The sequence below is a fragment of the Triticum aestivum genome, chromosome 7A, assembly GCF_018294505.1.
Source record: "Triticum aestivum cultivar Chinese Spring chromosome 7A, IWGSC CS RefSeq v2.1, whole genome shotgun sequence".
Taxonomy (NCBI): domain Eukaryota; kingdom Viridiplantae; phylum Streptophyta; class Magnoliopsida; order Poales; family Poaceae; genus Triticum; species Triticum aestivum.
In genome coordinates, this window is record NC_057812.1 from 557,672,972 (window position 1) to 557,692,901 (window position 19,930).

Consider the following 19,930-nt stretch of genomic DNA (forward strand, 5'->3'; position numbering starts at 1 on the left):
CTTCCGCTGACTCTTGTGTATTCAAGCTTATGTATTCGATCCCTCGAGGCCCTTGGCTTGTAATATAAAGCTTGTATTATTTTAATTTATGTCTAGAGTTGTGTTGTGATATCTTCCCGTGAGTCCTTGATCTTGATCGTACACATTTACGTGTATGATTAGTGTACGATTGAATCAGGGGCGTCATAGGCCCACCGAGTCAGCGACCCCCATCTCGGTTTCCCGCGGGAAATCAATGCCAAGGCCGCCGCCAGTCAGCCTTCCATTGATTCTTCATGGGCGGCGCAACAACGCCCCCTCCCGCCACGCATACACACGGCGCCCACCCTCGGCCGCTATAAAGTAGCGCCTCCCCTCGCTTGTGGCCACACCCCGCCCACAGCCGCCGAGCTCTTCCTCTCTCTCCCCGTGCGTAACCGTCGCCGATGCTCCTCCCCTCTCTCCCCATGCCCAGCCGCCACGATGGGCGAGAGGTTCCCTAGCGATGGGGCGGTGGCCAATGCCTTCGGCAGCCACTCGTTCCACAAGTGGGAAGCCCACTTGGTGTTCTAGGCCAACGTCCCGACGCCTCCCGACATGCGCGCCCCGGGGCGGTGGAAGCTCAGCGCCGGTGGCGTCCCCATCCCCTCGCTGCCCGACGTCACCACGCGCGCCGACTACTTCGCCGACGAGGTCGACCGCGTGCGGGCGTCGCTGACGGAGGAGCAGCGGGCCCTCCCGCAGTACGCCGCCGGCAACCACGAGGTGTGGGTAGCTTACTTCCAGCGCCGGCAGGTGCAGCGGCTGGCCTCCACCAACAACGCGTTAGGGGTGCGAGGGACCAAGAACAGCGACGACCGCCGCCTGTGGTGTGGCACCCCCGGCCGCACGCTCCACGCCGTCCTCCAGCATCTCGAGGGCGGCAACGAGCCGCCGTTGACGTACCCTGCCGCCCCGGTCCCCCGCCGGAGCGGCGGCCAATCGATGCCGAGGAGGGCTGGCTCCTCCTCTTCCTCCTCCCGCTCCTTCTCTCACTCCTCCGGGTCGACGGCGCTGTTCAGCGTCAAGGCCAAGGCCGAGCCCGAGCCCGCAATGACGCCGCTCGACCGGCGCACCCGCAACGCCGGCATCGTCATCAATGAGGGCGGGCGTGCCTCCTCCTCGGCTCCTCCCCGCGTCGTCAAGCCGAAGACGGAGTCGGGTCTCGCCGCCGTGAAGACGAAGCCATGGCTCGCTGCCGTGAAGACGGAGCTCGACGACACGTCGGCCTTGAAGTGGGCGCGGACGGAGCTGGAGCGCCAACGCCTCGCCAGTTCGTCGCTCGGCGCCGTGGCCGCGACGAGGGAGGCGTCATTGTCCTCGACAACAACAACGACGACGACGCGCCTCCACCGGTCCGCCGGGGCGACCCCGGGCAGGGGTCCAGCAAGGGCGGCCGCGTGAAGGAGGAGAAGGACGACGAGGACAACGACGGCGACAGCGACGGTGGCGACTTCGCCTCTCTCAGCGTGTTATTCGGCCCGTAGTCGCGGCCTCTTGTGTATTTTTTTCTAAGTATTTTATCTATGTAAAAAGCTATTTCAGTTCGCCGGAGTATTACTGTTTCGCCGAATATTTTGTCCTATTTGCCGAATTTTAGTCGAATTAATATTCAAAAAAGTTTAAAACAGGCGCACGGGGCCGACCTGGGGGCGTCGGCTGGGAACCCAATTACCCTGTGGCCGATTTTAGCGCCGGTTCGCCACCAGGCGGCGATTTTTGGAGCCACCTGGACCAACGGCTGGAGATGCTTTAACTCCGGACGTGTTCGCAGGCTCTAAAATGACAAATATTTAGGAAGAGAGAGAGTACTACCTATTGTGGCTAGTATTAAACCGCCGGGCCTCTGCATTAAACACCCGCCTCTCTCTCTTTCCTCGGGACCTCCGCCACGCGCCGCAGCCGTCGGAGAGAAAAAAACGCTTACAAAAGCACCGCGAATCTCAAGGTGGGAAATCCGCCAATCCAATCGGACGAAAGAAAAGAGAAAATTCCCACCACCGACCGCGTCACTCACGCGCGCGCACGCGCACCCGCGCTGAAAACGGCCCACCGCCCACGCGCCCCGCGGCCAGCCGACGCGTCCTCGCGCGCATGCCGCCGCCCAGCCTGACCGCCGCGAACGACCGGGTCGCCGCCACCGCCTCCGCCGCGAACGGCCACGCGGGGCCGGACGCGCGCCGCCGCGCGGGCAAGGGCAAGAAGGTCCACCCGCTGCCGGCCGACGGCGCCGCGATGGGGGACGGCGCTGGCGGCGAGAGGCTGGCGGGCGGGAGGAGGCCGATGGACTGGCTGTCGCCGTCCGGGGTGGCCGGCATCCTGCGGCGGCACCCGCTGCCGGCGCTGTTCGCGTGCGGGCTGCTGCTCTTCATGGGCGTGGAGTACACCATCCCCATGGTCCCCGCCGCCGCGCCGCCGCTCGACCTCGGCTTCCACGCCACCGCCGCCATGCACGCCGGGATCGCCGCCCGCCCCTGGCTCAACTCGCTCCTCGCTGCGCTCAACACGGTGAGCGCACTTCCCTGCCATGCCTAGATCTGATCGGCGAATGAACCTAGCTCCTGCCGATCTGCCCATCTGCTCCACCAGCAATTTTTCCCCTTTTGCTTTTTGACCTCTTGATGTTACCCTCTCATCGACCAAACGTGAAGGCAACCAGCGCTTTCCGTTGAGCAGAACAGGCTACATTGTAGCCACGCACACCAGAAAGTGGAAACTGAACAGGCTCACGAATTTCACGTAACCATTTGTCTTTTCGTGCAGAGTTTGCTCTCCTTTTCGTATTTTGTAGATGCAATTTGTCTCACATTTTACACGAACATACCATTGCCACCTCCTGCATCTAAATTTTCCGTAGAACTTTCACACCCGCTGTCGGCGGAGCAGTTTAATCCCAGTTTGAACTAGTACACTCCTATTTATACAATTGATAAAAAATTTAATACGCATCGGTGGCAGTTGCACATCAACATCTCTTGCTTTAATTATAGGAATGATGATGTCTAGGCTCTGGTATTGTGACAACAAGTGAATCTTTGTGAATTGTTTCCTCGCTCCGGGTGGTGAGGGAAGCAAAACTAGCTGGTAGCCATAAAGCAAAGGACCAAGAAACTGATGAATGGTGTTGGGTGAGCTAGCTCACCCTAAAACCACTACCATCCAACTTTTCGGATAAGATCAAGAATATCATCGTCATGCATTCTCCACATACCCATGGATTTCCTGATAAGATACTGCATCTGGCTAGATAGCTACCCGGTCCCCGCTCCAATTGCCACTAGTTGCTAGTGTTGCCATGACGGAATCCATGCTGAATGTGACATGCGACCCTCTCATGTGCAGGTGTTCGTCGCGATGCAGGCCGCATACATCCTGTGGGCCGTCCTCGCCGAGCAGCGGCCGCGTGCCGCCATCGCCACGCTCATGATGTTCACCTGCCGTGGCCTGCTCGGGTGCTCCACGCAGCTGCCCCTGCCGGCGGAGTTCCTGGGCTCCGGGATGGACTTCCCCGTGGGGAACGTGTCCTTTTTCCTCTTCTATTCTGGGCACGTCGCCGGAGCGGTGATCGCGTCCATCGACATGCGCCGCGTGGGACGGCGCAGGCTGGCGGTGCTCTACGACACGCTCAACCTGCTGCAGTTCGTCAGGCTGCTTGCGTGCAGAGGGCATTACACCATTGACCTGGCCGTCGGTGTCGGCGCTGGTCTCGTCTTCGACATGCTCGCCGGCTGGTACCTGGACAGCAAGAACATCGACAGCGGCGACAACCGTTGCTGCAGCAGCTGCCAGAAGGCTCTCGTCTCACAGAAGCTTACATCATAGGGCTATCAATGGCCGTGGAATTGCAGTGGACTGGACGATCCAAGTCATTTTTTAGAATGCTACTTACTGATATGTAATTGTGTAACTGTGTTTGTCCTTTGTAAGTTAAGTTGCAACATCTTCTGAAATGCAAGTATCAGAAGCTTAAAGTACATCACAAGACAGGAATCAGCACAGGAACCAAGCTGGGAAGTGGCAACAGATGGCAAAGGTCAAGATGCACCATTTATTTCTGATTGAAGGATGGTACTCTCAAGATTATTTTTGCATCCATGTTACAGGATGATTTACTCCTAGCTTAGAGGACATACATATGACAGCACATTGCCAAAGTATACAACAGGTGAATAGGTGGTTATTTCTATCTAGTATACATCGGTTGCTTCTTCTACCTCAGTCTTGCACCATGGAACTGGTCACCCCACAAACAACAGCAGGCTGGTCAAGCAAACATCGCAAACACCGAAATGGATCATCAGTTTCATCACAGCAACACACATCTGTCGTGCCACACCGCTGACATCACGGACACCGTTATTTTTGGTCGCCATCGGCAGACCCATTCTGTTCACCGAGCTTGTGAAACTCGGCCTGGATGACCTCCACAATCATGGCGTCATCGGGGTCTTGATCGGGGATGTCTACGTGCAAAGAACCCTGCTTGATGAGTTCCTGATTCAGCGCCTGCTGCTCGATGTAATGGTAGAGCTCTTGGTGGAAAGGGTGGTCGAGCGAGAAGCAGTCATCGATGCTGCTCAACGAAGCTTTTGATGAACCCTCTCGTCGACAGAAATGGGGGATGGAGGAATGGTCCATAATCTGCATAGTCCAAATAAATGGTCCATGGAGGTCTCATTCTCTTATCTCTCTTGCTTAATTAGAGTGCAGTAATGTCTTGATGAGCAACGAGTGATGAAAATAGCACTAGCAAGTAATCTTACCTTTAGGAGCTCATCTTTCCCACGACCACTCAAAACATGGACCTTCTTTCTTGTCCTCTCTTGCAGTAGAGGTTTCACAACCTAGTAACAAAATCAAATTACTATTGGGTCTTCGAAACAAAAATTACTAAATTACTGGTACAATGAAAATCTTAGGCATGATACCTTCCAACACGCTGAGAATATATATGGAGCATTCACAATATAATAGGTCTCGGCCTTTTCAGGGTAATTTAGTTCATCGACAGCAGATATTGCAGTCAAAATCTGCAATCCAACAACAGATAGCATCATAAATATGGACTAGCGTACACAACATGCAGATCTTATGCAAATATTTAGCTTTCTAAAAAAACGGTTCTTGTCCCTGTCACCTTTGGATGTCATAAACACCCATGTATTTTTTCACTTCTGTATGTAGCCATAGAAGCGTAAAAATATGACATGTTCATGCAGGTCATACCTTCAATAGGCTCAGTGCTGACAACTTCAGACCAGTCATATCAAGAACCTTTATACAGGTGGTTATAGGTCGTCTAAACTTCTTCGTCGCCATGGGCTATGGAACATAAGCAAGGAAAGCAGGTGTTATTCAGTCTCAAATGAACTAGATGATCTTGGCCATGTAAAGATTAGTTGCACACTCACCAGAATAATACGATCACGGTACTCATTGATCTGAATATGAGATTGCACATAGTAATGGACCTGAAAATGCAACATACTATCATTCTAAAGCACATAAAGAACGACAGATTGAATCTTCATGCCTATAATCCAGTAGAAATACATTTCCAATTCCATTAATATTGCAATTTGATAATTATCTTTAATTGACATGGATGCAAGCTGACAAACTAAACACTCATCAGAACTGTATTCACAGGGAGAAAGTGAAAACATCTGATTTGCAAAAGAAGTATATGGTCAATTACCGAAGCTTTGTCATATGTGCTCTGTCCAACACCAAAGGCAAACACTGGGACGCCCTGGCAAATGCAAAGGAAAATTAGAGTATTAAATAATTTGAAGGTTATCTATAGTACAATTAATTATGGTCTGAACACGATTACTTGTATCTCATAAAGACCCACAATTACCAAGGTAGTGTTTTCATAGAGACCTATAGTTTCAGAATGCAAAATCGTGTCATCAGGGGTTTAAGACGCCAATCTCCCAAACATTTTCTGATCAAAGAAGTTCAAATCTGGACCCTTTCTCAAATTTGTTACCGCTGATTGTTCGATATACATATCCTTTACTAGTGCAATAGACATATCTTATGTTTTTGAAGGTGAACGTATCTTATGCTATCCGTCAGAAACTTATCTGCAACGGATAATTCAAGGGTATAGCAGTATCAAAAGACAGCCATATAAATAAGTAGTGGTGCACAGCATTGGAAGTAGGGACCAAATAGCTACATCAGGTTTAGCTATGTCGAACGTTGCATGTTAGGAAACACATTATGATGAAACAAGTTCTAGAAAAGTGAAAGGATAGGACCCAACAATGGAAGGAAATAAAAGATAATTGGCTTAAGAAAGCTATATACCTCCTTTGAGTATCCCGATAACCCAACAAGCTGTGATTCTCGTATCGATCTATACAAGTCTACTGGGGTTATAGGTTTCTGCAATTGTCCAACACATGCAGATGATCAATAACAAGAAAAAGTAAACAGAAAAATCGACTTAACTGGCTTAAGACAGGCAAGAGTGTCTCAGAAGAATGGTTGCTCACCTCCAGTATACTGTCAATTTCATTTTGTATCCTCCAATTCAAACAATCCACAAGCTAGCAAAAACAAAACATACTTAATCAGTGAAGTTATCCATGGAACATTTACTTCAGCATTAATCACGTAGGGGAAAATATAAGCCAAGACCTTACCATTTTATGAGCATTAGTTACATGCCACTCTCTAGCTTTAAGGAAGCGCACTAGTGTCTCTGATGGACATCCCTGGTGCACATTCTGGAAAGAGAAATTCGTGTAATTGAGAACTCAACTCCCATCAAAAGCTACTTTACGATCTGTAATAGTAACAAAATCTTTGGAAAACTGAAAGAGCTGAAATGCACCAAATATGGTTTATAGTTCTCCCCAATATGGCTGTATGTAACACTCAGAATATTTTGAAATCTTTAAAGTATGGTATTCTTACACCAACTGTAGTTCTGGTAGTTTTGCCATGAAGCTAAGAGGTGCAGGTGGTATTTTCTTTGAAGGAGCTGTGGGTATTGCTCTTTTTGGCCTCTTTCTTTTCCTTAGTGTTGTGGTGCGCGATGGCTGTTTGCATCCTCAACACTATGTTCATCATGTTGTTGCAGAGGTCAGGTTTACTTTATTTGTATCAGCTGGATGCATTAATAAAATTGTCCGCTTTGGAAAAAAAGTGGTTCCTCCAGTCCTCCCGATATGGTAGTATGTAACACTGAGCTTAATTTGAAATCCAAAACATTGTGTTATTTTCATATTGTTGTAAGCACTTGTAGTCATTATTATTGTTTACATATGATAGTATCCCGATAATAGCAGGATCACATCAAGTGTTCCTAAAATTAGAAGGGGAACTTTGCAAACAGAGTAAGCAGACATGATCAGATGCTAGTTCAATCATAGAAGACGGGATTCCAGATGTAAGTGGCAGGTATATGCTTATCTTGACTTTCTTTTATCCTTTTTTCCATGGCAGAATCTTATGCTATAAAAGTCAGGTTTTGTTATGGCAGAAGGAATATAGAATCTTAGCCCTTAAAAGTCGGGTTTCGTTATCAGTGAAAGAATCAATATTCGTTTCCCATACAAGCCCCAGAAATAGACTATGCATAGTGCGCATTCATGGTACGATGAGCAATTATAGATCTTCCACAAGTATGAAAATATAAACATAACGAATTCGCATGCATTGGCTACTTTGAAAAGCCAGATATATTCTCTGAGACCGGAATTGGCTCATTTCCCCTATAAAAGAACTTGGGTGCTTATATTACTTGGTAGTAGTTCCATGTGCTAGTACTTTGCCTGCCTAATGGAGAATTTCAGCACAATAATTATGCTGCAAGTAGCACTGTCCATCTTGATTCCAGCTCCACTAGATAAGAGATTCTGCTCCGGAATAAGTTGACATCTCCTACTGATCAGCACTCAGGGCGTGCAAAAGCCTTGGTCTCAGGGAGCATTTCAGTAACCACAAAGCATAGAAAATGCAAGCAATTTTCTGGGATAGGATGTGTAGCAACCTGAGACCAGTGCCACCATACTAGCAGACTAAAAAGCGCGGAAATGAAATTATGCCGGAGAACTTGGAGCCTCTGCTAGAGGAATCTGTACTGGCCAGATCCCAGACGGCAAGGAAATTTTAGTGAGGAATACACTGTTACCAACTAATTGGGAGACTCGATGCCCCCAATAAAAGATCAGGAGGCTTCGAGTGCGAACACCTCACCGTCCACTAGTTGACTCAGTGGAGGTGAGATCAGAACAATTCCATGAGAGATGAGACACACCCCTCACTTCATTGTCCAACCACTCAAAATTACCCCCCGGAGAAATCCCAAACGTGTGGCCTACACCAAAGAACAAAAGAATACCTTGCATCCACAGGCAAGCAATAGCGCGGCAACTCTCCCTACCGAAAATCTATCATATCATATCATGTATACCATATACATACAGATTGCTTATAGCAGTAGCTCATCGATATTCAGTAAACCACCCTTGATCCAGCATGTTATCAACTAAATGCTCTGTTCCAACTTGCAAACAGAAGTGGCCAGCAGACTTGGAGATTAGATAGTGACTGATATCAACCAACCATCTATCGCCAAACAAGTGGTCCTTGTTTTTGACCTTCCCCTACTTTTCGGCAAGATGAGAAATTGTTTTTTGTTCAATATAAACAATGTAATAAGTAATATTATGATGCAGAGGCCGGCGATAATGAAAGTTTCCGTCATCTAAAAATCCATCTTCCCTGATCCATTTGAACCGAGATTGGGTTTGCAGACCTCTGAGCTGAACTAAGTGATTGTCTACACTCTACAGTCCAAGTGAAGCAGAAAACAGAGTACTGCAAAGGCATGCATACAAAAGCTGGAGAACAGAGAGGAGGAAGATCCAGCATACCTGGAACGTCTTCTTCAGCGGCTCCTCGACTGCAGAAAACCCAGAACAAGAGGCACAAGCCAGTCAGCATTCAGCAGTCAGCACCGAGCAAACGCATGGTGTGTGTACCAAAACTCGAAACGTGGAAATGTAAGGAACCCGCGCTAACCTTGGTCGAGGAGGTGGGCGAGCTGCTGGACGGCGTCGTCGCAGGCGGCCCCCATTGCGCGCGCTCGAGGAGGCGGGAGGGGAGCCGAGCGGAGCGGGGCGGCCGATTCTACGGGGTTCTGGCGCGGATTCAGGCTTCAGAGGGAAAGACGTTCAGGTTCAGGGGGCGGTGGACGAGGGGGAGGAGACGGTCTCCTCCGAGTCGTCGGTCGACCGGCTCTCGTCTTGGTCGGTGGGTCGGTTTGTCGTTGCGGGACGACTTTGGGTTGGGAGTCCGTCCACTTCAGCCGCTGCTATTATAGGCGCGCAATCCGGCGGGGATGCAGTTTTCTTTTCGTTTCTTGTTTTTTTGGGCATGCAGTTTTTTTCCTTTTTGCAGGGATTTTGGGCATGCAGTTCAGTTGGGTACGGATTCTGTCACCTCTCGCGAGTCGGATACACATCCAATTCAGAGTACTACCAGACTTTTTTTCAGTACAGACGCAAGCACTCATACATACGCGCATATACTCATCCTTATAGAGGCACACATGCACATCTATAAGCACCTCCGAGAGACTGAGGCGGCATATCGTCTTGAGATTTATGAAGTGTGCATCGCCAGAAATCCCGAAATAAATCCAGAAATAATGCGAGAATCAGGACTTAAACCTGATGGGTTGGAAATACCACTGTCCCTCTAACCATCCAACCACAGGTTGGTTTGCACTAGACTTTATATTTTGGTACGTATAGGCCAATGTGTTTTCTAATAAACGTAAATAATACACATAGGCCGATGTTTTCTTTTACAGGTAAAAAACTTTATTTCTCAAATTTATTGTCCACAAGAAGCTGAGAAAAAAATCGGATCACACTCGAAGGGAGGGATGGTATTTTCTTTTGTCTGTTTGAAGAGCTGGTCGGCAAACGACTCGGAGGAGACCATCTCCTCCCCCTTCTCCACCACCCCCTAAACCTGAACGTCTTTCCCTTCCACGTTACTATTGTTTCTTTCTCCTTCTTCATATTGACTTTTTCTATCTTTGCCAATAAATGATGAGCTATAAAAGGATTCGTTTTTTCGTGTCACAGCTGATTACTCTTTTTTTCCTTTTTAAAGAGTGGCATTCTATGTCCAGATCGAAGTACGGAGGTCAGAATAAATAGAATAATGATCAATGAAGTTGTTCGCCCCTCTGAAACCACATCTTAGCGTCCTAGAGCCAAACTCCAACTTCGGGAGTAATATAGGTCCAAGTGTTATATTTGTCTTAGTGTTATATCTTATTTCTTATTGCCGCATGCGCCTATGCTTGTAATGACTCATGTAAGACTAACAAGCCTCTCTCTAATTGCTACTCCCTCTGTCCGATGAAGAGTATACATCTAGTCATTTTAGGACACATTATGGAGTGAAGTAAAAAATGCATTTGAAAGATGCAAGCCACCATCTCTCTTCTCTTTAATTACTCAACCCCAATGAGCTAAGTGTATTTAGAAATTAAGAAGACCATGTGTAGATTGTTATTGGTCTTGATTACCGTGTGATTAGAGAGAAGTATTTATTTTCTACTTTAAAATGCATTGGAAAGATAGAAGTACACTTTTTTATGGACAAATTTTGAAACCAAACGTATACTTTTCACCGAACAGAGGGAGTATATAACAAACTGTGGGGAATCCCCACCCTCCCCTCCCGCACATCCCCCATCCTAAAAAAAGTCATATTACTTTTGTTGCATGTCCTTTTGGGCCTATTCATGGTGTGGAAATTCCTTTATATAAAACAAAAAAGAACATGATTAAAATGTCATGTACTACCGAATCTTGTAGGTCAAGAAATTTATTCTACAAGCCAGAGTCCTTTCATATAATAAAAAGTGTTCACAAGGCGATTATTTAGATTGGTGACATGAGTCATACATCTACTTATCCAACACAGTCCGTTGGTTCGGTGTAACAAACTCTGCTATTCCGAACTCCTCTTAAGTCTATTTTTTCTCAACCAGGCTTGGCCCTTTCATTAATTTCTTAATGGAAATACAATATCGTTTTGGTTCCAAACTTGTAGCAACATAATAAAAGGAGGTGGGAAAGAAGGAAGCGAGTTGGGCGGATTAGTGGGAAACCCGCTTTAAGTGTACGGGGAGAAAAACTTTACATTGTCAAAAAAGCAAGTTGGGTTAACTCTGTTTTGATTGAGATAGATGTTTGTGAGCTTTGTATCTCTCCCTGAAGTGATGTGCCGCTTCGCTTCCTCAACAAGGCTTCCAAAAAAAATCGTCATGTCTCTTTCTGTTGCGGAAAGCACGGTTAGAGCCACATGACAGTCATGTTCTAGGACCTGTCATGTTGTTGTCCGTTGAAGTGCCAATCAATGCAACCTCCTAAATACAACCCGAGAGTATTGACACTGTAGTTTTAGAACCCGGCTTTTATAACTTCTTGAAATTTCATCAAAGATCATACAGCTGAGAACTAGCGACCCCCATAGTTTGGAAAAAGTGAAGATAGCTTGAATGAGCTCGACAATCGATGCATGCAAATCGTCAAACGGGATTGCTAAATCGCAGTCGACTGAGACTTAACCAAGTTTTAGTTGATGCTATATTCGTGAGATCTTATGTAGAGATTCGTGTCAATTTTTCTTTTAATTTCCCCCTTTTCTCTTTTAGTTATGTCATTTGACTGAGACCTAACTAAACCCAATCAAAACTGTCAACTACCTATCTTTGCATGTAACCATGTCACATGCTAATTAACTTAAAATCCGACATTAACGAGTGAGTGTACATAAGAACCAAAAAGTTGCGGGTTAGGTGGCTCGCGTGCAACTCATGCTGGGCAAACTAAGCAAAGCTCGTGGAATCGAGCAAGTAACGCCATCGTATTGAATTGCGTAAAGCTAGCACGCAAGAAATTAAAGAAACCGCCCGTGTCCATTACTATTTTTTGCATTGGTTGACAGCGGCGGTCAGGTGCAAAAGTTGCCGCTCCATGGATCGTAGCTACAACCTTATTAGGGTGGTGCGCCACTACGGAAGATACTATGCTAGTATATGTGGATCGTGTGGACGCGAGTCTGCTTTATGGGAGATAGAATAGGGCTGCGTGAATATATGCCAACACATATATTCATCGCCCCATCATCCTCTTCTTTCCATGTGTTCCACACTGTTGACTCGTTGGTAGAACCGATGCCCACGACCTCGTCGGTCTTGGCGTCTTGCCGTGTCGTGGCGATGGAGCGTCACTATATTAAGTTGAGTATGGCGTGGGCAGTGGAGGAGCAGGAATCTTAGCGTGTGGGGTTAGAGATAACCTCCAATTGGTACCATCATTATGGGGTTTAGCAATTTTAGCATCTGAGCACGTGGAGCTGCCTTGGGGTTGTTGCGGTGCTCGTCGGTGCTGTTGTCGTGGTGTTTGAGTTTGAATCAAGCGAAGTTGCATCGGCAGTTTGGCACACAAAGGTGATACAATGGCATTGTGAATGTAGTGTAGTTCTAGGCTTCATGCGAATGAAGGATGTGAAGCAACTGCCGATGTGTGTTTAGTGCGGAGGAGGCACAAGTGCTACTGTAGCAAGTTTGGAGTGGAGACACAGCTTCACACGCTATATGGCACAAAAGATGATATCACTCGAGCTGTAGTCCAAATTACCTATGAATCATACTATAAATCGCATACCAAGAAAAACATGCATTATTGATCTCTAATCCCTCGTCACCGCATGTTCATCCTTTTTTTTTTGGCACAGAGAGCGTAGTAGTGGAGCGTCACAGTACACCAAGTCATTTTCCGGCTTATCCGAATAAGAGCAATTCCAATAGTTCTCCTAAAAATCTTCCTGCAAAATCATTTTTTGGCTTCCCCTAACGTTTAGGAATAGTTGGCTGGGAGTAATTTTTGTCAATTCCCATAAACTTCATCCTCTAAATCTATTTTCTATTTCATTGTTTGTTAAACAAAACAAGCTAAATGTCCTAAGGCCCGCCAGCCGGTGATACGAGTTAAGGCCACCGACGGGCAGTGACGCGGGTGGGTCGTGGCCGTTGGCGACATGAGCGGCAGGTGGTGGTGCGACTGGCGGCGTTTTCGGCGTCCCGACGTGGCAGCGCATCGGTGTCCCGGCATAGCGGCATTCCGGCGAGGTTTCGCTGGGGCGGCGGCGTTTCAAGAACATCGCACGGTAGTTTCAGGCAGTTGCAACCCCGCCAAAAAGATAATCTTTCAAGGAGAAAATGCCACTTTTACGGGATTATCTAAAGTTTAGGCCAGTTTACAAGATCTGTTGGAGAGATTCTTTTGCCCCAACTTCTTGTAAATGACAGTTATTTTAGAGATAAAGGAACTATTGGAGTCTTTTTTAGTGGTAAACTACACTTTATTGAAGGAAATATGTCTTAGAGGCAATAATAAAATTATTATTTTATATTTTCTTGTTCATAATAAATGTTTATTATTCATGCTAGAAATTATATTGACCAAAAACAATACATGTGTAAATACATAGACAAACACTGAGTCCCTAGTGAGCCTCTACTTGATTAGCTCGTTGATCAAAGATGGTTAAGGTTGATGGTTAAGGTTTCCTAACCATGGACATGAATTGTCATTGATAACAGGATCGCATCATTAGGAGAACTAGATAATTCCCCCGCGCGATGCTGCGGGAATTCTTAGTCCTACGCACATGGTAATGCATAAATGGAATAACTTTGTTTGAATAATATGGATATGATCTTAAGATGATTTTTTTGGAATGAACACAATAATAGCAATATAATTATAAAGATAGCAAGTATAGTGTTATTCATAAGTAATCTCGTATCATTTACATTAATAATTTTGTACACTAAGAACTAGATTCTCAAATGGAGATGCGACAAAAGGAATTGCCATTTTGATATATCTTGTGCATGTTATTAGATCACACACTGAGATTGGACAGAGATCAGTAACATTGTGCATGTAGAATAAAGAGATGGAAGTTCACAATTGACAGATCCAATAAATATTGCAGCTGAGAGAAAATAGAAGAAGGTGCCTGCAATAAATAACGATGTAGATGAAAGCAACATATCAATCAGCTTCTACTTGAGCAGGTTAAGGAAGGTACCCTATACATGGAGACAAGAAGGCAAAGGGAATTGCAAGCTTTCCCTTTTAATAAAGTGTGGCATTAAGACAATCAGCAAGAGCACCACCGAAATCTAAGTGTGTTGGAATAGCACCACTTGAGCTATCAAATGCTTATTAATATAAAAATAATTGCACAGCTGCTAGTTTGATTCACGGCATTAAAACTTGTGTTAAGCAATTCAGTAAGCATCTCTCAACAAAGCATAGTAGTAAAGGAGCAGAGATACTTAATTAATTAACTTAAAAGGTGGGTTCCTTCAGAAACAATGACATAAAATTCATTTGCAGAAGGAAAACTATGTCTGCAAACTATAGATGTTCTAGGACTAAACGTTACAATGGCCATGGGAAATAAATAGCAGGAATTCTAGCCCTTGAAGCATGGAACAAACAGAATAGGCGCTGATGGTACCCGGCGAAAATTTCACTTCTTTGGAAGGATTTTTTTAAGGGTTTCTGAAAGGTATACACCGCAGTATTACTGGACTTGTATTAAGGTAGTACTCCTGCAATAGTACAATACGCAAAGGACGACGAAGCCGCAGACGAAGAAGAAGAACACCTGCAACCAACCCTGGTCGCAGAGAGACACCATCGCTCGACGCTCTGTGCGCCGCAGTTGTTGTCTGTCCTTGAAGACGAAATCTTGAAGGCGATAAACACACATCGGCCGAAGACACGCCCCATGCCTCGTCGAGATCGCGCCGGAATACCCCACCTAAATAGGTCGAGGCCTGATTCCGTCGAGATCGAGCCACATGTTTGAGTGGTGACCAGGTCGTGTATTGCAGAGCTGGATTCCGGCGGCGGCCGGCCGGCGGTCGAAGATGAGATGCGCAGACGAAGCGCTGCTTTGTTATTAGGGAAAATGTGGTGGGAGCCTGGGAGGTGGAGGATACGATGCATCTAGTTTTTCAGAGTGGCTCATCTGTTACAGAAAATGGAGGCGATGACCACTGTATGTATCGCAAGGAGAAGCACTATTGGGATCATGTGGAGTTCAAGCTAATTTATAGGGAGGGCAAAAGAAGATGCATGGAAGGGGAGAGGACGACTCATTTTTTTTCTTGATCGCCTAGATCAGTTCCCGTCCAGTTGTTTCTGGTGGATTTATGATGGGCTGCTTTATTGCCAGTTTGCTAGTGGCAGAAAACAGAACGATTGGAAACGGATGGGCTGCCATGTATGCTAGACTTATGGGCTGCCACTTTGCTAGCAATAGAAAACTGAACGCGCAGAAAAACAAACCACAGGACAAAAACCGAATGGCCACTTTTTTAGAGGAAGGTTGTAGAGAGGCGATGACATGGCAGAATAGCTGAGGTTGATAGGTTGATGAGGTGGATAGGCTGCATGTCAAGAGAATTAAGTTAGTGGGGATGAACTATTTAGGTATTATAGATTATAGATGATGTGATGGACCTCATCTGTTAGCTTAGCATATTGATCGTTCAGTTTTATTGCTATTACTTTCTTCATGTCAAATACATATTCCTCGACTATGAGATTATGCAACTCCCGGATACCGGGGGAATGTCTTGTGTGCTATCAGACGTCACAACGTAACTGGGTGATTATAAAGGTGCTCTACAGGTATCTCCCAAGGTGTTTGTTGGGTTGGCATAGATCGAGATTAGGATTTGTCACTCTGAGTATCAAAGAGGTATCTCTGGGCCCTTTCGGTAATACACATCATAAGAAGCCTTGCAAGCAAAGTGACCAATGAGTTAGTTACAAGATGATGTATTACGGAACGAGTAAAGAGACTTGCCAGTAACGTGATTGAACTAGGCATGAAGATACCGACGATCGAATCTCGGGCAAATAACATACCGATGACAAAGGGAATAACGTATGTTGTCATAACGGTTCTACCGATAAAGATCTTGATAGAATATGTAGGAGCCGATATGAGCATTCAGATTCCGCTATTGGTTATTGACCGGAGAGGTGTCTCGGTCATGTCTACATAGTTCTCGAACCCGTAGGGTCCGCACGCTTAACGTTCGATAATGATTTTGTATTATATGAGTTATGTGATTTGGTGACCGAATGTTTTTCGGAGTCCCGGATGAGATCATAGACATGGCGAGAAGTCTTGAAATGGTCTAGAGGTAAATATTGATATATAGGACGATAGTATTCGGACACCGAAAGTGTTCCGGAGGGTATCGGGTACATATCGGGTCATCGGAAGGGGTTCCGAGTATCCCCGACAAAAGATATGGGCCTAATGGGCCAAGAGGAGAAACACAGCAGCTAGAAGGGGTTGCTGCGCCCCCCATATGGGCCGCACCAGAGGAGAAGGAAAGAGGGGAAGAGAGAAGGAGGGGGAGGGATTCGGCCTCCCCCTTCCTTCCCTCCTCCCTCCTCCTTCCTTTCCCCTCCGAAACTTATGGAAGGGGGGAGGCCGAACTAGGGAGGCTACCAAGTAGGATTCCTCCTACTTGGGGCACCCCCTTGCTGCTCCCCTCCCTCTCCCACCTATATATACATAGGGAGGGGGCGCCTAGAACATACAACAACATCTGTTAGCCGTGTGCGGCGCCCCTCTCCACAGATTACATCCTCGGTTATATTCTCGCGGTGCTTAGTCGAAGCCCTGCGTGGATCACTTCACCATCACCGTCACCACGTCGTCATGCTGACATAACTCATCTACTTCCTCGACATTTTGCTGGATCAAGAGTTTGAGGGACGTCATCGAGCTGAACATGTGCAGAACTCGGAGGTGTCGAACGTTCAGTACTTGATCGGTCGGAGCGAGAAGAAATTTGACTACATCAACCGCGTTGTCAAACGCTTCCGCTTTTGGTCTACGAGGGTAGGTAGACACACTCCCCCCTTTCGTTGCTATGTATCTCCTAGATAGATCTTGCGTGAGCGTAGGATTTTTTTTAAATTGCATGCTACATTCCCCAACAGTGGCATGCGAGCCAGGTCTATGCGTAGATGATATGCACGAGTAGAAGAAAAAGAGTTGTGGGCCATGATCGTCATACTGCCTACCACCAATGTCTTATTTTGATTCGGCGGTATTGTTGGATGAAGCGGCCCGGACCAATCTTACATGACCACGTTCATGAGACCGGTTCCACCGACAGGCATGCAACTAGTTTTGCATAAAGGTGGCTGGCGGGTGTCTGTTTCTCCTACTTTAGTTGAATTGAATTTGACTGCGATCGGTCTTTGTTGAAGGTTAAAACAACAAACTTGATAAATCACCGTTATGGTTTTGATGCGTAGGTAAGAACTGTTCTTGCTAGAAGCCCATAGCAGCCACGTAAAACCTGCAACAACAAAGTAGAGGACGTCTAACTTGTTTTTGCAGGGCATGTTGTGATGTGATATGGTCAAGACATGATATGATATACGTTATTGTCACTGGTACGCGTCGGTGCTATACAAACGATTTTTAACCCCTTTCCGCGACAGCATTTGGAACTGTCGCCAAGTGAGTGTGGGCGATAGGGGGTCCTTCCCACACGACCCAGAAACCGTCGGGGATAGGCCCTCCCGGGACACAGGTTGGGGCAATATGAGCTCATGTGCGATCGGGCAAGGCATCAAAACCCAATCATTTCTGTTCGTATGTACATCCCACACGATGAATCCCAGAAAAACATTTCCGTTCATATATATATATCACACACAGTCAATCCAAGGAATACGTTTTCGTTCTTATGTACATCCCACACAGTCAATCCAGGAAAAACGTTTTCGTTCGTCTGTGATAGGTGTAACTATCACACACGCTCTGCCTTGGTTAACCGTTTGCTTTTATCAACTACATCACACATGATTTGATGAAGAAAACTATGTGGCATTGGGCTATCCGTCACAAGCGCTTTTACTGCTAGAATCGTTTGCAAAGTTCCATGACACATTTAGCAGGTTTATTAGTTTACAAGTAATAATTTCAGTATTACGGAAATTCACATTTTATATCGAACAACTGTTTGCCAATTTCATATCAGGCACATAAATATATTTTAACATCACAATACGATAGCTACCTGAAAACAGCACAGTACAACATATATAGCTAGTTCAACTTCATAAAAACAATATTATAATAATATATTCATTTCCCTAATCGAGATCATCCAGGCTCGTCTTATCCACATCCGCTTTCAGTTCAGTAAGAACCTGTTTTGCACTGGCTAACTTGGAAAGTGCCTCCTCCTTCGCCAACACCATCTTAGCAAAGTCTGATTTAAAAAATCTGAGCTCATTCTCCACCTTCCTCTTTTTATCCCGCAGCGTTGACAACACTTTCTCTAAGCCTACCTCTGTTATCTTCCTCATACATGCTCCAGAGTTTTGCTAGGCACATCTTCAAAGACTCTGGCCACTCTTGATCAACCCACTCCAGGTAAGAACACTTCCGTTCATCCTATAATATTTAAAACTAGATCAGTAACAATTGTACGGGAAATGGGTTTATAGCAACATAGAAAATCACCAATGCTTATTTTTGAAAAACTGAAGAAACATGTTAATTATTACATATCTTCTCAAAAAGATCGATGTGCAAATGAATTAATTGCTACTGAGACAACAACCAAATTCTGAAATATCAGAAGCTATAATTAACTACAACAAAGCTATAAGTTCTTGCTCATGTACAATATTAACAAATTGAATATTTTATGAGAAAGATAAATATAACTACAACAACATAGCGACAATGTTTGAATGACAGCAAATTGATACTAACAAGTGTGTACATGCACAAATTTAGTAACAAAGAACTAATAGCACTAAGTACATCCACTATGTATGCCAAAACTGGTGTAAAGACAACTATTGCTACATCATGCACCGGTGCCCTGCACTGGCGAGCCGATGCAGTGGAAAAAAATCAGGGACCTGGACTCCGGAGCACCTAGTTGCTCCGATGCCCAGTTCCTTCATGCCATAAAGACTTAGTATTTTACTGCTTGGTTGCTCGGATGTGTGGACCAAAGTTGAATGCACAAACTGCTGAAGCGGTGCCAAATAATTTTCTAATGGCACCGCTGATGAGATGGCAACAATTTTAGATACTAGATACAAATTGTGACACTGTCTTAGGATGCATTTGGTTGAAGGTGTGGTATGAATGGGTTGGGACCGTGACAGTGTATGAATCACATCTAACAAATGATTTGTAACAACGAAAGAGGGTCTAACCTTCTCTACACATGCTAGAAACTTCCTCCCACTGTCCACGGATTCAAACGCAACTAGCTTCACGCATGGAGATTGATGATGACAACGAGAAGATAGATCTTCAGCCACCGCACTCCATTCGTTGCCACTGATGGTCCTAGGGAGCTACAAGAGGAAGAAATGACTCAAATCGACCGCTGGGTAAAAATCCTTCATTCCAAGTCATATCCCGATAGAGAGAGAAGAGAGGCATACCCGGGTTGTCATGGTTTTGTCACGGTAGATGTCCTCATGAAAGGACTTAGTCGTGGAGCCATCGCTACGGGTTAGCTTAAAGGGGTTAAACCGGACAAGGGACATGAGGGTTTTTATACTAGTTCGGCCCCTTCGATGAAAGTAAAAGCCTACGTCTAGTTATGTTGATATTGCTAGGGTTTCGATGACCAGGGAGCGAATCCACTTTGCCTGGCTCTCGAGTTGTTGTGTGTTGTCTCTTCCCTAAACCGCTGCCAGGTCGTCCCTTTATATACATAGGTTGACGCCCGCCGGTTTACAGAGTCCCGAGGCCGGATCATAAACATATCCGGCTC

At 46.0% G+C, this 19,930-nt stretch overlaps 2 protein-coding genes across 3 annotated transcripts; one reads left to right on the forward strand and one right to left on the reverse strand.

Annotated features, from left to right (window-relative positions):
• Positions 1 to 1,912: 1,912 nt before the first annotated feature.
• Positions 1,913 to 3,992, forward strand: LOC123148210 (phosphatidylcholine:diacylglycerol cholinephosphotransferase 1). The gene is made up of 2 exons (XM_044567584.1): positions 1,913 to 2,526; positions 3,361 to 3,992. The coding sequence occupies exons 1-2, from the start codon at positions 2,113 to 2,115 to the stop codon at positions 3,838 to 3,840; spliced, it is 894 nt and encodes a 297-aa protein (XP_044423519.1). The 5' UTR covers positions 1,913 to 2,112; the 3' UTR covers positions 3,841 to 3,992.
• A 51-nt stretch (positions 3,993 to 4,043) lies between these two features.
• LOC123148209 (phosphatidylinositol/phosphatidylcholine transfer protein SFH2) lies at positions 4,044 to 9,335 on the reverse strand. 2 transcript variants are annotated; one of them, XM_044567582.1, is made up of 11 exons: positions 9,061 to 9,335; positions 8,913 to 8,941; positions 6,675 to 6,758; positions 6,525 to 6,578; positions 6,337 to 6,414; positions 5,717 to 5,770; positions 5,430 to 5,489; positions 5,245 to 5,340; positions 4,947 to 5,048; positions 4,782 to 4,862; positions 4,044 to 4,659 (listed from the first exon to the last, which is right to left on the reverse strand). In XM_044567582.1, exons 1-11 carry the CDS (start codon positions 9,113 to 9,115, stop codon positions 4,375 to 4,377), a joined length of 978 nt encoding a protein of 325 aa, XP_044423517.1. In that variant the 5' UTR covers positions 9,116 to 9,335; the 3' UTR covers positions 4,044 to 4,374. The 2 variants fall into 2 exon arrangements, with proteins under 2 accessions (XP_044423517.1, XP_044423518.1); XM_044567583.1 differs by lacking the exons at positions 8,913 to 8,941; positions 9,061 to 9,335 and adding an exon at positions 8,378 to 8,835.
• Positions 9,336 to 19,930: the final 10,595 nt, after the last annotated feature.